The sequence below is a fragment of the Geotrypetes seraphini genome, chromosome 4 (assembly GCF_902459505.1).
Source record: "Geotrypetes seraphini chromosome 4, aGeoSer1.1, whole genome shotgun sequence".
In the NCBI taxonomy this organism is placed as follows: Eukaryota; Metazoa; Chordata; class Amphibia; order Gymnophiona; family Dermophiidae; genus Geotrypetes; species Geotrypetes seraphini.
Genome location: NC_047087.1, coordinates 294,299,644 through 294,317,554, shown reverse-complemented (window position 1 = coordinate 294,317,554; position 17,911 = coordinate 294,299,644). Strand labels below are relative to the sequence as shown.

Below are 17,911 nucleotides of genomic sequence, written 5' to 3'. Positions count from 1 at the left end.
TGCCTCAGCTTCACAACTTCCGACCCCACCCTTTAACTTCAACTTTATTTCAGTTTGATATACTGCCCTTTAGAAGGCTTCGAGTCAGTACCTTGGTGTAGAGGTTCAGCCCCACTGCTGTAGCCAAAGCAGTGCTGGTGGCAGTCAAGTAAGCCACTCCAATTTGTCTAGGAACAACAAAAAGGTTAGATGTGAAGTCACTGGCTGCAGTGAGCACCAGTCTGTAAAAGGCCTAAAGCCACTGGCTCTCTACTTCAATGTTAATGTTATAAAGAGTCATATAAAACAGGGCTTCTCAACCCAGCCCTCAGGGCACAACAAGTCTCATAGGGTTTTCAGGATTTCTACAATGAATATGTATGAGAGAGACTAGCACACAAATCAGAGTAGTCTAAGGGAAGGTTAGGTACTTATCTCACTAATCATTTTCTGTTAACACAGCATAAGAGTCCTGACAGTAAGTGACTATCTCATACTCTCAATTTAGTTCCAAGAGGATGAACTAGCTCTGCCACCTTCTCCAGTGCTGTGGAGCCCCCTTCAGTTAGTACCAAAGCAATCAAACAGCACTACAACACAGAAAACAAGGAGGGGGTACAGGGAGTCTCCCACAAACACAGTTCTGTTCTGCTCTAAGAAATATTAAACAAGATTAAATAATGCCTTAAAGAACTTAGGGTAAATGAACCAAAACCCAGCCACTAAAATCATCAACATGCATTAACCTTATGGAGCTCGGAGTATCCTTCCCATTGAAATACTCACCCTTCACTCTATTCTTTTTTTTTTACTGACAGCATAAAATTTTCAGTAGTGCACACTGAACTCTGATCCATGGCATACACAGGCGAGTCTGCATAGCTTTACTTAATGTTGCCAGCCAATAATGAGTTACTCATTGGAGAAATTACAATTTTCTAAAAAAATAATGTGGAGAACAAAAAGCCTCAAAACCTTTGTCAAGTAAAACTCATAACAGACTAACTGCCTTTATTCACATCAAAGGCATAAAAAAACTCCACAAAGAGACTTCAAGCATCTTCAAATGGGTGAAAAACCCACTACTGTGCACAAGGACAAAATATCACAAACTTTTTTTTATAAAAAAAAGAAAATTTTTTTTTTAATGCTTATGATGTGAATAAAGATGGCTAGTCTATAGTTACGATTACTGCTTGCCAAAAGTTTTGAGGCTTTTTGTCCCCCACAATATTTTTAGAAAATTAATTTCTCCAGTGAGTTACTCATTATTGACTGGTAACATTAAGGGCTCCTTTTACTAAGGTGCGCTAGCGTTTTTAGCGCACGCAGGAAATTACCACACGCTACGATTCTAGAACTAACGCCAGCTCAATGCTGGCAATATTAATAATAATAACTTTATTCTTCTATACTGCCACAGTCGAGAAGACTTCTAGGCGGTTCACATCGAAGAAGGCTGGACAATCAGCGAATTACAGAATGCAAGAAGATGGGGTACAACTTGCATGCGGCAATTTAGCATGCGCTATTCCACGTGTTAAAGCCCTAGCGCACCTTAGTAAAAGGAGCCCTAAGTAAAGCGGTGCAGTTTGGATAGTTACTATTTCATACATTTTTGTGCGATGCACAGGCTGAAAGGGTGGGTTGTCAGGATTCGTAAGCTGTGTTAACAGAAAAAAAAAAAAAAAAAGATTATAGATGTTAAGTACTTAATATTCCCTTTTGTTACACAAAGCATATGAGTCCTGAAAGTAGTCAACATACCCTAGTGGCATAGCGAGGGAGGGTGGTACCTGGAGCAGTGGCCCCCTGTATTACCGTGTGCCCCTCCCCCCAATCTTCCCTGCCAGTTGAGTGGCTCCCGCATACCTCTTGAAATGTTCGCCGGAACAAGCAGCATCTTTCATTTGCTGTTTGTGCCGGCCTCAGCAACCTTCCGATGTCACATCCTGGTCCCGTGACCAGGAAGTGATGTCAGAAAGGAGAGGGGGCAGAAAGGAGAAGAGATGTCAGCACCCCACCCCCACCCCGTGAAGACAGTGCCCAGGGTGAGCCACCCCCACCCCCTTTACTACAACCACTGGATGTACCAAAGCAGTCTCCTGATTCTAGGGCAGAATAGATGAACCTGCCTGTAATATTGCGGACCCAAATTCTGTATCTCCTCTCGCTGCTATATCCACTCTATAAAACTTTGTGAAGAGTGGACCATGTAGCTGCCCTACAAATTTATTTATGAGAAACTGCCCATATCTCCGCCCATAAAGATGCTACACTTCTAGTAGGGATCAGTCTGAGATTGGAGTCTGTTTCCCACAGTCAATGTAGACTGAAGAAATAGCCATACGAATCCATCTGGCAATGGTCACTTTTGATGCTGTCTTGCCAAGCTGCATTTGTTAAAAGAAAAAGATGATCTGAAAGGTGAAAGTCATTCGTTGCTTCTAGGTATTGAAGCAGAGACAGAGTGACACAAAAAGGGGACACGTCAAAGAGGGAATTGAATCTATTAGAGAGAACATGCCACAACAGACAGATAAGTTAGAGTCTCTATGGGTCAAAATTCCAGGAACAAATGGACCGGAAACGAGGATAGGCATCTATTACCGACCCCCAGGGCAGTCTGAAGAAACTGATGAAGAAATGATGGATGAGATTAAACGCAACTACAAGGGAGGCAATGCAGTTATCATGGGCGACTTCAACTATCCAGGGATATAATGGAACCTCAGCACCTCAGGCTGTGCTAGAGAGACCAAGTTCCTGGAAACTGTAGGCGATTGCTTTCTGGAACAACTTGTTAAGGAAAACACGAGAGGAAACGCAATTCTGGACATAATTCTAAATAGGCTGCGAGGATTGGCACAGGATATAAAAGAAGAAGTAGAAGTAGAAGGGACGCTGGGAAACAGTGATCACAATATGATCTGCTTCAACCTGGAAACAGGGGTGAAACATTGGTCCAGAACGATGGCCATGATGGAATTACGAAGGGATGAGATGCATAGTGGGGAAGAAGATTAAGAAGATAAACACTGTAAAGACGATAGAGCAAGCTTGGTCTCTTTAAGGATACAGTCACCGAGGCACAAAATCTATATATACCGCGTATCAACAAGGGATCAAATAGGAAAAAGAATAAAGAACCGGCGTGGCTCACTATAGAGATTAAGGAAGCAATCAGAGACAAAAAAACCTCATTTAAGGAATGGAAAAGATAAAAAACAGACATAAACTGGAATAAGCACAAACAACATCCAACGCAGGTGCCATAAGGCAGTGAAAGGGGCCAAAAGAGACTAAGAGGAAAAAATAGCCAAGGAAGCGAAAAACTTCCAAACCGTTTTTTCGATATATTAAAGGGAAACGACCCGCGAAGGAAGCGGTGGGACCGTTGGATGACCAAGGAATAAAAGGGAGTGCCGACAGACTGAACACATTTTTTTCATCTGTATTTACCGAAGAGGATATACACAGCATACCCGAACCCATCAAGCTATATGCTGGAAGTGAAAACGGGAAACTGACAGGATTGACGGTCAGTTTTGAAGAGGTATGCAGACAGATTGATAGGCTCAAAAGCGATAAATCCTCGGGACCGGATGGCAGCCATCTGAGGGTCATCAAGGAACTGTAAGGGACCATAGCTGAATTGCTTCAACTAATAGCCAATCTGTCGATCAAAACGGGAAAGATTCTGGAGGACTGGAAGGTGGCAAATATCACGCCGATCTTCAAAAAAGGTTAGAGGGGAGACTACAGATCGGCGAGTCTGACCTCGGTACCGGGAAAGATGGTAGAGGCGCTGATAAAGGACTACATCATTGATCACCTTGACAGACACGGTCTGATGAGGACAAGCCAGCACGGTTTCAGCAAAGGCAGATCTTGTTTGACAAACTTGCTGCACATCTTTGAGAGAGTGAACAGGTAGATAGACTAGGGCGACCCGGTCGACATTGTATATCTGGACTTTCAGAAGGCGTTCCAACAAGGTTCCGCATGAACAACTTCTTCGGAAAATTGCAAGCCATGGAAATCGAGGGTGAAATACTCATGTGGATTAAAAACTGGCTGGAGCATAGGAAATAGAGAGTGGGGGTAAATGGACAATACTTGGACTGGAAAAGTGTCAACAGTGGGATGCCGCAGGGCTCGGTACGTGGACCCGTGCTCTTCAACATCTTTATAAACGATCTGGACATAGGTACAACGAGCGAGGTGATTAAATTTGCGGACGATACAAAGTTATTCAGAGTAGTGAAGATACAGGGGGGATTGCGAAGATCTGCAACGTGACATAATCAAGCTTGAGGAATGGGCATCGACATGGCAGATGAGGTTCAACGTGGACAAGTGTAAAGTGATGCATGTTGGTAACAAAAATCTCATGCATGAATACAGGATGTCCGGGGAAAGGGACTTAGGAGTTCTGATCGACAAGTCGATGAAGCCATCCATGCAATGTGTGGCGGCAGCAAAAAGGGTGAACAGAATGCTAGGAATGATAAAGAAGGGTATCACGAACAGTTTGGAGGTTATCATGCCGCTGTACTGGGCCATGGTGCGCCCTCACCTGGAGTACTGCATACAGCACTGGTCGCCATACATGAAGGACACGGCACTACTCGAAAGGGTCTAGAGAAGAGCGACTAAGATGGTTAAGGGTTGGAGGAGCTGCTGTACAGCGAAAGATTAGAGAAACTGGGCCTCTTCTCCCTCGAACAGAGGAGATTGAGAGGGGACATGATTGAAACATTCAAGGTACTGAAGGAGATAGACTTAGTAGATAAAGATAGGTTGTTCACCCTCTGTGCCTAAAGTTTTGCAATTAGCACCAGGAACTGTGACTTTCTATAAACAGCATGCATCTTTGAACGCCTTTTATAGAATAGCGGTCAGTGGAGAGGGGGGAAGGCGGGGGCATCAGCACCATATGTAATATCTAGTCTTATGTGGGTAAATTTGTGCACATGCAGTCTATATTCATAAGCTTCCTGGGACTGGCTACAAAAGCATTTGCACTTACATTTTTGGTGTCAGGTCAAAAGCGCGCTGACAACTGAGCGCAACGCGGAGGCGCTCGCCGAAGAAAATGACTGTTTTAAAGGGATCCAACAGGGGGTGTGGGGGAAACCCCCCCCACTTTACTTTATACAGATCGCGCTGCATTGTGGGAGGTCTGGGGGGTTGTAACCCCCCACATTTTACTAAAAACTTCACTTTTTCCCTAAAAAACAGGGAAACAGTTAAGTTTCCAGTATAATGAGGGCGGATACAACCCCCCAAACCCCCCACAACGCCGCCGCGATCTGTATTAAGTAAAGTGGGGGGGGGGTTCCCCAACAAAACCCCCCCGTCGAAGCCCCTAAAAACACTCTTTTTCTTCGGTGCGCGCTTCCGTCTTGCGCTCAGTTGTCGGCGCGCGCCTTTGTCTTTGTCGGTTTTGTCTATGAACCACATTTTTCCTTTTGAAAGCTCAAAGACAAGAAACACAATCCTGCAAGTCCTCAAGAGCCATTAACAGCCATGGGTTACCACATAAAAACAGGACTGACTTATGCGGTCACCCTGACCAGTTAAGCGCTGATCAGCACTTAACTGGCCAAGTGTCAACTCTGCCTCTGGAATAGCCCCAAAACAGTTTTCAGTTTGGTACTAACCGGTTATTTTCAGCAGCATTAACCGGTTAACTGCCACTGAAAAATTAGTGGCTAGCCCCAAACAGGCAATTTAACTAGTGAGGAGTTTGTTTCTGGCTGGCTAAATCAATTTGAACATTGACCCCCCCTAAGTTACCATAGTTTAAATATTATGCGATATTAAGAGAAAAATAAATGATAAACTTGTTTGGCCCTAAGGCTGTCTAAAAACAGTGGCAATGAAGAGGTTAAAGGTAGATTTTGAAACAAAAAAAAAAAAAGAAAAAAGGATAAAGATTCCAAATACATGAAAAATATACTCACGTCACTGTGATGGGGGATGCCGCATTCCTGTTGGTGTAGTTGACCAGAGCATTGAAAGACTGGTTGACCCACTGCCAGAACACCACGGCTGGAATGGTCCTGTTGGCAAGTTAAGAGAGAGAAAAAAAAAAAGCAGACAAAACAAAAGGAAAGTGTAGCATCTTGAAAAGTAAGGCGGTCTCTGCAGATTTCATTAATGGCAAGTAACAGAGGGGAGAGAAAAATGCCATTTTGCTCCAATGCTGGACACAAACAACTACCTTTGTAAATGCATGGTTAAATACTTACATGCTCAATATTCTTTGCCCTTGAACAATTACATTCTCTCCTAGATGTTAAGGTGGTGTCTGGACAGCCAGATGAACCAGAGGGCTGATGTGGTAATAGGTTAATGAATGAAGGGAAGCTGTTACCATTAAGGGCTAGATGCACTAAAGATAGCGCAGAGCCATAACAGTAGTGACAGGGGAAGCAGCCTCCCATCACTGCTGTTAGGGCTTCTGGTTTTGCTTTTTTTTTAATGGCACAGATGTTGTGCATGTGTTAAACACGCACAATGTGTCCCATTTAAAAAAAAAATAATAATAATAAAGCTTTGCCCCCTTCCAAGACACCACCCGAACCCCCCACCCAAAGTGGCAGGAGGGATGCACACTCCTTCCTGCCACCAGAGGCCCTACTCTCTCAAACCCCTCCCCCAGTATCTTTTAAGTTGGGAGCAGGAGGGGTGCTCAGTCTCTCCAGCTCCTCCGAGGCCGCTGTCTGCAATGCGGGCCTTAGGCCTCTCCCCTGACCTTAGGCTCCTCCCCTTGTATTTGGGATACAGAGGGAGCTTAAGAAAGTCCCCGATTGGCTCAGATACCTCAGGCCCCTGCCCTTGGGAGGGCGTCTTAGGTGTCTGAGCCAATCAGGGCCTTAGGCCCTTCCCTGTGCATCACATAATGCACATGGGAGGGACCTAAGGCCTGCATGGCAGACGGCGACCTTGGAGGAGCAGGAGGGACTGAGCATCCCTCCTGCTCCCAACTTAAAAGGTACCGGGGGAGAGGGGCCTCCGGTGGCAGGAGAGAGTGGGAATCCCTCTTGCCATTTGTTTTGGGTTGGGGGAGGGCACTTTGTTGAAGGGGCTGGCGTGGCAATAGGGGACTTTTTTTTATGGGACACGTAAAATATCTGTGGCATTGAAAAAAAAAAAAGACCCCCCCCCCCAATAAAAAAAAACAAACCAACAGGCAGACCTGTCGGTAACTCTTACCGACAGGTCTAGAGCAAATCGTTTTTTACAATTGCTAAAACCCGATGCAAAATAGCCAAGTGAAGTTAGTGCATCAATCGCTTGGCTATTTTGCATGGGGTTTTAGCTAATTTGCATGGCTGGAATGAAAAATGGGCAATCGAGGGGAAAAATACACAGTGGGAAGTTTTGTGCATCAGGTCGGTTATCAGCAATCATTGCTAAAGCTGTGAAAACAAGTTTAACTATGATCACTGTCTTTAGTGCATTCTCCGGTAAGTCATTTCTTAATGATATACAGTACAGTATATTGCTTTTTGATATGGCTCCAATGTATTCTCTCTCTAATGGAAAAATGTATTTTTAAAAATTTGTTTCCTTTATTTAATTTACCCTTTTATTGACTTTCTATGTTTCCATTAGCAAGTGGATACACTTCTTCCTCCGTATTCGCAGTTTCAGCAATCGCGATTTCAATTATTCGTGATTTTTAGCGTGCTGACTCCTCCCCGCAAATTACATCATCCATGAGCACAGTACAGTACGATACCGATAAAAATTTTGGTGTGTTTTTCCAAGCACTTCATTCAGAGAAAAATCACTGCTTACCAGCTTTCACAGAGCACCAAGTTTCAAGGCTTTATTAGCATTTTCCGTCCCTGGCAACAGAGCAGTGGTTTCATGGGCAATGACCTGCTCCCACACATGTCAGTGGTTTGTATCATATGTCAGGGGGTAGTTGAGCAGAGTACGGTTTTGGGTTTCAAAAAGGGATTGGACGAGTTCCTAAAGGGTAAGGGAATCCAGGGGTACAATTAGAGGGTTACTATACAAGACAAAATGCTCTTGAGTAATAGATCACTACAGGTCATTGACCTGGGGGGCCGCCGCGGGAGCGGACTGCTGGGCATGATGGACCTATGGTCTGATTCGGCAGAGGCAATGCTTATGTGCTTATGTCAGTTGCCTGCCCGCGGTGGTTACCGGCATGGCATAAGGCAGGGTGTAGAGGAGGTGGTATTGAAGGTGTAGGTGTTGGGAGACCGAGGTGAAACGTGAGGCTGACGAAGGACACGATAGACGGACGGAGGAGCAGAGGTAGGGCGGCCGTGGAGACCATTTCAGCCTGAGGCTCTGCACCGGGAGTCAGGCAGTGCCTGCTACTTATTCTCCTCACTGCCGCGAGGGGCCTGGGGCAACCCTATGCAAATAAGTGAACTCTTGTCTCGCGCGTGTTAACCCTTTCAGGACCAAGGGACATATTTGTCCCATACCTTTAAAATCCTATAAATTTTGATTGGGATAGTCTACAGTTCTAAATTTGATATGTACGGATTCCATACGATACTGCCTTTATGTAAACAAACTGGTTCCGACATTCATTCATTAGCGTCGTTGCCAGATTGACGAGAAGATTCACTTGCCACACTGTCCATAAGCCAGAAGTGTGATTTTTTAAAATAAAAATAATGATATTTCACAAAAAAAATCAATTTTTTGGCATCTGCAAGCCCTTTTTACCATAAAAATGTCGTCAAAACCACAAAAATTGGCCTACGATCCTTATGGTCCTGAAAGGGTTAACCCCGTTTTTGTGCACCACTTTTCTGACCAGTGCCCGAGTCTTTCTGCCCTCTGAAGCCTGCTAGCATAAAATATATATACAATAAAACCTTGGTTTGCGAGCATAATTCGTTCCAGAAGCATGCTTGTAATCCAAAGCACTTGCATATCAAAGCAAATTTCCCCATAGGAAATAATGGAAATTGACGATTCGTTCCACAACCCAAAAACTTTAATACAAAATACTATAAGTACTTGTATTGCAAGACCTCACTCATTTAGCACAGTCACTATACTTCCACTGCGTCAGAGAGAGAAGAACCATCCGCTCAGTTGTGATGATGTGACGCCTGTATACTGTATGTATTCGTATTGCGAGACCTTGCTCGTTTAGAACAGTCACTACACTCCCGCAGCGTCAGAGAGAGAACCATCGGCTCAGTTGTGACATGTGTATATTATATGTACTTGTATTGTAAGACATTGCTTGTATATCAAGTTAAAATTTAATCAAATGTTTTGTTTGTCTTGCAAAACACTTGCAAACCAAGTTACTTGCAATCCAAGGTTTTACTGTACATTGATGTTATTCGTGTTTTTTTCTGTATTCACGGGTTAGTCACTTCCCCAATCACCCAAATACGGAGGGAGAAGTGTACTTGTGAAATTAAAATTGATAAATAAAATTTTAAAATAAAAAGAACTCTTCAGCTGCTTTCACTTCTTTCATAGGAGGCGAAAAATGTTCGCTTACCACCACCCTCTCCCCTCACTTTTACAAAAGCGTAGTGTTTAGCGCCAGTAACAGAAGTAACAGCTCCAACACTCAGGAATTCTATGTAGGGGCTGTTACCACCACGGCCAGTGCTAAAAACAAAGCTACGCTTTTCTAAAAAGGGAGGGAGGGAGGGGGATTAGTGAGCTATCATTTTGTTTCTTTGTCATATTTTATGACAAAAGGAGGGACCTCAAGCTTAAGTGCCGCAATCTTTACACATTTGCTGCCCTTACAAAGCGTATTATCTCCGTGTAAGCACTTTCCTATTTTTCTTACTTCCATTTATGCATCACCTCACAAATTGACAGTACTGAAATATATTACTTAAATCCTCCAACATAAGAGATGCAGCTCTATGATCTATACACGTTTAAGCAGCACTGGCAAAGTAATAAAGTTTATTCCAGACTCCTTGATTCACCATAGCAACCAGCCAGCTCTGCAGTCTAACATATTTCAACGATTAAGGCTAGAAACAGGTAAATTGTGCGTACCTTAAAGCATCAATTTGGGCTCAACACAAAATTTAACCCCCCCCCCCACACACAAATGTTTGAATGTTATTCTGAGAAACACCCCCCTCCAAAAAAAAAATAAAATAAATAAAACACAACACACCCAAGAGACACAGAGAAAATAGTGTAGCAAGATTTATGGTACATTAAATCAGTTACATAGACAAGTTACGTGTCTGTTAGTTTTTCTAGGGAAGACCATAATCCTCATCCAGGTTCAACTCTCTTTGCCTATTTACACGACACAAGACCCAGGCTAATGAGAAATACTTTTATTATGAAAATAGAAAAATATAATTCACAAACCAGCAGCAATATCTAAATATTGTTCACAAAATATCTGATTACATATATGAAACTCAGTACATAATTATCACAACACACTTCTAGATAACTAAGTAAAATTATTTCTTACACACACTAAACAATTCCTTATAATAATAATAATCCCTGATTAGCAGCAACCTATTACAGCGATCACAACATGATCCAATCCAATGCAAACTAGAAAGTGGGTCAACAAAGGTGATAAGAACCACAACGACAGCACTCAATTTCAGAAACGGGAATTACGATGCGATGAGGAAAATGGTGGGAAAGAAACTCAGCGGCAACTCATGGAGGATGGAGACCGTAGAAAAAGCCTGGTCCCTACTCAAGAACACGGTGCACAAGGCACAGAACCTGTACGTCCCCAGGTTCAGGAAAGGATGCAAAAAGAATCGAACAAAAACCCCAGTGTGGATAACTAATGCGGTGAAAAAGGCAATAAGTGACAAGAAAGCATCTTTCAGAAAATGGAAAAAGGACCAAACCAAGGACAACCAGAAGGAACACAAAAGACACCAAAGAGAATGTCACCGAGTGGTTAGGAAAGCAAAAAGAGAATATGAGGAGAGACTGGCGGGGGATGCAACAAACTTCAAATCATTCTTCAGGTACATAAAGGGGAAGAAACCAGCCAGAGAAGAAGTGGGACCATTGGACGATGGTGATAAGAAGGGAGTGGTAAAGGAGGAAAAAGAGATAGCTGACAGGTTAAATGAGTTCTTCTCGTCGGTCTTCACGAGAGAGGACACAACCAATATCCCAGAACCAGAGGAGATCATAAATGGGGATCAGGATGTAAAGCTGGTCAAACTAGAGGTAAGACAAGAGGATGTCCTCCGACAGATAGACAGACTAAAGAGCGACAAATCACCAGGGCCGGAAGGCATCCACCCAAGGGTACTCAAAGAACTAAGGAACGAAATAGCGGAACCACTTTGCCAAATTTGTAACCTATCCTTAAAAACTGGGAAGATACCGGAGGACTGGAAAATAGCAAATGTCACGCCCATCTTTAAAGAAGGGTTCAAGGGGTGACCCAGGAAACTACAGGCCGGTGAGCTTGACCTCGGTTCCGGGAAAGATGATGGAAGCACTGGTTAAGGACAGCATCTGCAAACACATAGAAAACAATGGACAGCTGAAGGCGAGCCAGCACGGCTTCTGCAAGGGAAGGTCATGTCTCACGAACTTACTGTACTTCTTTGAGGGAATAAACAGCCAGATGGATAAAGGGGAATCCATGGACATCATTTACCTTGACTTCCAGAAAGCTTTCGACAAGGTACCCCACGAACGGCTGCTTAAGAAGCTGTGGAACCACGGGGTGCAAGGGGATGTCCACCGATGGATCAAAAACTGGCTGGCAGGAAGGAAACAGAGGGTTGGAGTAAAGGGCCACTACTCAGACTGGCTATGCGTCACGAGTGGAGTTCCGCAGGGGTCTGTGCTGGCACCGCTCCTGTTCAATATATTTATTAATGACCTAGAGGCAGGAGCAAAATGTGAGGTTATAAAATTTGCGGATGACACCAAACTCTGCAGCAGGGTTAGAACCGCGGAAGACTGCGAAGGGACCTAACGAGGCTGGAAGGGTGGGCAAAAAAGTGGCAAATGAGCATGTAGGGAAAAAGAACCCGATGTTCAGCTACAAAATGGGGGGATCACTACTAGGGGTAAGTAACCTTGAAAGAGACCTGGGGGTGATGGTAGACACAACAATGAAGGCGTCGGCACAATGCGCGATGGCCTCAAGGAAAGCAAACCAAATGTTTGGTATCATTAAAAAGGGTATCACTGCCAGGACGAAGGAAGTCATCATGCCACTGTATCGTGCAATGGTGCACCCGCATCTGGAGTACTGTGTCCAGTACTGGTCGCCTTACCTCAAGAAGGACATGGCAGTACTTGAGGGAGTCCAGAGAAGAGCGACTAAACTGATAAAGGGTATGGAAAACTTCTCATATGCTGATAGATTGAAAAAGCTGGGGCTGTTCTCCATGGAAAAGCGGAGACTTAGAGGAGACATGATAGAAACCTTCAAAATCCTGAAGGGCATAGAAAAGGTAGACGGGGACAGATTCTTCACAATGTGGGGAACCACAAGTACAAAGGGGCACTCGGAGAAAATAAAAGGGGACAGGTTTAGAACAAACGCTAGGAAGTTCTTTTTTACCCAGAGGGTGGTGGACACATGGAACGCACTTCCGGAGGCCGTGATAGGCCAAAGCACGTTACAGGGCTTCAAAGAAGGTTTAGATAGGTTCCTAGAGGATAAAGGGATTGAGGGGTACAAATAGGAGTTGAGCTAGGTTATAGGAATAGTCAGGGACCACTGCACAGGTGATAGGCCTGAGGGGCTGCCGCGGGAGCAGACCGCTGGGCGGGATGGACCTCTGGTCTGACCCAGTGGAGGCGAATTCTTATGTTCTTATCACCGAGAGTAGCTTTACAAGCCTTATCCTATATCACAATCGGATGCACTTATCTAACTCCAGCTTAAAGATAATGTTCCTTATCTCACCATCTAATTAGGCCTTGGCACAAAATCAGGTGAAATGGAAGACGTATCTTCAGCTTAGCAGATGTAGAAATCCTTTGGTTACAGGAACAAGTGTTCGTCAGCCATTGGTAAAGCTGTAATTTATTGGCAGCAAAAGTTTTCTTGAAGTGATGGAATTCAGATCTGTTTAAGGTCCAATTCACTCTCTCTCAGGCAGAGAGTCGCACGAGGTAACTGTTCAGGTCTTAATTATTATGAAAAAGATGCGTGCAGAACACCTGTGATGAGATGTCAGTTCACTTCCATCCCGGCACAGACTAATTATAATTAGCACCTTTTCACTTGGATCACGTCAGATGACTTCCTCGGACCAATCCAGAAACAGAACTTAGATGAATAGCCTTTCTGTATAAAGTCTCATACAGGCTGGGAGACAGGCGCCATTCGAGAGATAAGCACAGCATAGGAGTATAACTCCCCCAAGATTCACACAGTCTAAGCATGAAGGCATAGATGGATGTCCTTGACTAGAATACCATTCTGGTACATACCCAGAATGCATCAGGCAGAAACCGCAAAGATGTGTTCTTCTTTCTCTTCTTGCTAGGTTCAGGCTGGAAAAATTTCTTGCAAATAATGGTTCAGGCTTAAATGATGGTTCAGGCTTGATGATGTCAGCGAGGCCTAACCTTCAGGTGAAAATAAGGAAACACCCCTACAGTAGGACATAAAAACAACAACAACAACAAAAAATAATAATAATAACTTTATTCTTCTATACCGCCACAATCTTGCGACTTCTAGGTGGTTTACAATCAAGAGTGCTGGACATTCAGCGAAATACAATAAGTAGATATTCAGAGGAAATACAGAGATCAGAGACCTCAAGAGGCAATAGTATAGAAATACAATTTGCTGAGCGAAAATGTAATATGTACATTTTAGTAGGTAATGTCCGACAGGACCTGTTGGGGGATAAATAGCAACGTAAAGTTACGATAAGATGAAGATAACAGATTATATTTATAACAGTGCTGTAAGTTCAGGTGGAATAGGGAGGGGGGAGGGAGAGGGAGAGCGGGTCAATTGTTTAGGTATTTCTGGAACAGGTATGTTTTCAGGCGTTTCCTGAATTCCCCGTATGTAGTGGGCGAAAGCAATTGGTCTAGGTCTTTGCCCCATAGGACTGCTTGGTGAGAGAGAAGGTGTTCGTGGTGTTTTTTCATTTTGCAGCCTCTAACTGGAGGGAAAATGAGTTTTGGGTGTGTGTTTCTCTTGAGTTTGTTATTAGAAAATGCGAAAAGGTCCGTTATGTACTTGGGGGTCAGGCCGTATAGTACTTTGAAGCAGAGGCAGGCAAATTTAAGCCTTACTCGGGCTTCCGTTGGTAGCCAGTGCAGCTGCCGATAGTAGGGTGTCACGTGGTCGGATTTCTTCAGCCCGAAGATAAGTCTGACCGCAGCATTTTCCATTATTTGGAGACGTCTCATATTCTTTTGTGAGATTGCTAGATAGGCGATGTTGCAGTAAAACCACTAAAACCATCTCCTACTCCCGTAAGGCCCCTTGGTATCTCCCATATCACAGAGAACTAAAGCAGAAATGTCGAGCTCTGGAGCGCAAATGGAAAAAAATCTAAATCCCCTATAGATAGACAGTCTTGGAGAGTCAATATTAAGTTTTACAATACAGTACTAAAAAAAGCAAGGAAGAACTTCCACGGTGACAAAATCTCCAGATCCAACAACCAGAGTAGTACACTATTCAACATCTGGCGTTCCTTAACTTCCAAAAAAGACTCCACCTTGCTCCCCTCCTCTCCCTCAGCCGATGTTCTGGCAAAATTCTTCAACGGTAAGGTCACTACCTTGAGATGCTCCTTCCCATCTACAGTCTCCTACAACTCTCTGGTGCCCACCGACTCCAATTCTACCCTAACGGTCTCCAACCCTATCCCAGTCGACAGATCCTGGACTACCTTTGAGCATGTATCCGAATCCCTGGTCTTCAAACTCTGCTTCAAACTGAAATCCTGCAACTGTTCCTTAGACCCATTCCCCTCCTACTTATACGAGAAAATTCCCGCACAGGCTATCTCATCTATTACCAAACTCATAAATTCCACCCTACACTCGGGCCTTTTTTCCCCAGAAATGGGCCATATTGCCTTGACCCCACTACTGAAAAAAAATCTGACCTAGACCCCTCCACACCATCCAGCTATCGCCCAATAGCAAATATCCCTCTCCTAACCAAGATGCTAGAGTCCATCATATCTACCCAACTCTCATCATATTTAGAGAGATTCTCTATTCTCCTACCTTACCGATATGGCTTTCGTCCCAACTTCAGCACCGAATCCCTACTGACCTCCTTAATCTCAAAGGTTCAACAACTTCACTCTCGAAATAAGTTCGCCATCCTCCTACAATTCGACCTTTCCACTGCTTTTGACATTGTCCATCATGATATTTTAGTCTACCAACTCTCTGAGATAGGCATTAACTCCACAGTCCTAGACTGGTTCTCAAAATTCCTACGTTCTCGTTCTTACACTGTCAACATGAATGGCACCTCATCTGCCCCCTGGAAACCGATATGTGGAATCCCGCAAGGCTCAACTCTAGCTCCTATTCTTTTCAACATCTATATGTCCTCCCTAAAACTCTTCCATTTATCCCCCCTAGAAACAATTTACACTTATGCTGATGACATCCTCGTCCTTCTCGAGACCGACTCAAACCTCACCAACCTCTCGGAGAACATATCCTCCTGTATAACGAACTTCCACTCCTGGGCCCACACTGTGCAAATGAAACTGAACGAGTCCAAAACAAAACAAAACTTACTTTGGCTCAGCCCAAAACTTGACCAACTACCCACCTCCATCCCACCGTCCTCTGGCTCCACTCTGCAGCTTGAGTTCTCAAGCAATGTTCTGGGCATCATCATTGATTCTACTTTGTCCTTCAACGACCAACTCAATTCCTTGGTAAAAAAATGCTTTTTCAGCCTTCACATGCTGAGGAAAGTAAGATCCTGTTTCCATCAAAAACGCTTTACAGTCCTTGTCCAATCCATCATCCTTTTCAGATTGGACTATTGCAACTCTATCTACTTAAGCCTAACCAAGAAAAACCTTCATAGACTTCAGTGGATTCAGAATGCCGCGGCTAAGCTTATCTTCACAAAAAGTAAATTCGACCATGTCTCACCACTCCTGTCCAAGCTTCACTGGCTTCCGATAAACGCCAGGGTCCACTTTAAATGCGTCTGTCTAACTTTCAAAATCCTACACGGCATTCTCCCTCCCTTTAGCCCACTTTCTTGGAACTCCTCAAATCCTAATACCACCAGACCCACCCACAAATTAAAACTACCCTTCCCCTCATTAAAAGGCATTTCCCATGCAGGAAAACTAGGGACCTCCCTCCCCTTCAGAATCACTGAGCTCTGGAACAACCTTATCTCCCCTCTTCAGAACCTGAACTCTCTCCTACTCTTCCGCAAACATCTGAAAACCTGGCTATTCTCAAAAATGTAATACTTACTTCATCTCTGGCATACTAAGCCCTCTAAATATTCCTCTTACTTTATCCTATAACCTTCGTTGGAGTTCCTTTCTCTCCCAACTCCTGTAAACCGTGCCGAGCCCTACGATTGTGGAGAGGATGCGGTATACAAACCTAAGGTTTAGTTTAGTTTAAAAGTGGATAGCGTAGTTGATTCTAAAAAAGGTTTGGACAAATTCCTGGAGGAAAAGTCTATAGTCTGTTATTGAGAAAGACATGGGGGAGCCTCTGCTTGCCCTGGATCAGTAGCATGGAATGTTGCTACACTTTGGGTTTTGGCCAGGTACTAGTGACCTGGATTGGGTACCGTGAGAACGGGCTACTGGGCTTGATGGACCACTGATCTGACCCAGTAAGGCTATTCTTATGTGCATTGAAATCTCTACTATTTGAATTTCAGTGCTGATAAGTATATAAGTCCTATTATTTTTAATTCGCCGATTTTGATTTTAAATATAAACTTAAATACAATCAATGAGGTAGTCTCTTTACTACTGTTAATAAAATTGTAAGTTTCATGTTGAATTGTACTTGCTGTACACCGCCTTGGGTGAATCTCTTCATAAAGGTAATTAATAAATCCAAATAAGTAAATATATGCAAAAGAACAGGAGAATACCACCACACATAGTGGCACCTAGAACTGCACACAGGACTCATCTTAAATACACAGCAGAACTAGAAAAGGTACAGAGAAGGGCCTAGTGATAAAAAGACTAGAATGGCACTTTTTGATTAAACAGAGTTTGCAAAGCTCACAAATACCCATCCTACTACAGTGCAAAAGCAGGTTTGCAGGTATTCTTCTTATCATAATCCAACAAATCTGATGATTCCCACACAGCCTATGAATCCTAACACACAGAAAATCAACAAGCAGTTCTGTAAATCTGTTCACTAGCTACAATATGCTAATACTACTGCTTCATTACATTACATAAGGAGGAAGGGTTTTTTAAATTATAAAGTTCTAGATTAGATTATGAAATCATAGTAAATTATGTTGCACTTGACATCTTCAAGTTATCAACAAGAAGTTTTTAGAAAGGGTTATAACAGTAAAGCAATGGTGACACCCCCCTCAAAAAAAAAACATACAACAAGAGAACAAAGGATCCACAGATGTGATAAGCTAGAACAGGGGTAGGGAACTCCGGTCCTCGAGAGCCATATTCCAGTCGGGTTTTCAGGATTTCCCCAATGAATATGCCTGAGATCTATTTGCATGCACTGCTTTCAATGCATATTCATTGGGGAAATCCTGAAAACCCGACTGGAATACGGCTCTCGAGGACCGGAGTTCCCTGAGCTAGAAGAAACTTTTTAAGATTTCTGACAGCTGTTCTTGGACCAATAAATGTTATTGGTTATAGCAGTTGTCCATGGTGCTGTGCCAGACTGAAATTTCATCCATCAAACTGTGGCTTTCTTCAAGGTCATGAAAACAGTCGCAACATTCTGGCTAAGACAC

The 17,911-nt window shown here is 43.6% G+C and overlaps 1 protein-coding gene across 2 annotated transcripts in view; it reads right to left on the bottom strand.

Moving 5' to 3' along the window:
- SFXN2 (sideroflexin 2) overlaps positions 1-17,911 on the bottom strand; it is a 109,279-nt gene that overhangs the window by 63,826 nt on the left and 27,542 nt on the right. For both annotated transcript variants that reach the window (XM_033941112.1, XM_033941111.1), the window contains exons 4-5: positions 5,949-6,047; positions 92-167 (exon numbers count right to left, since the gene is read on the bottom strand). In XM_033941112.1, coding sequence (XP_033797003.1) covers positions 92-167; positions 5,949-6,047 — 175 coding nt within the window. The remainder of the gene's footprint in view (positions 1-91; positions 168-5,948; positions 6,048-17,911) is intronic.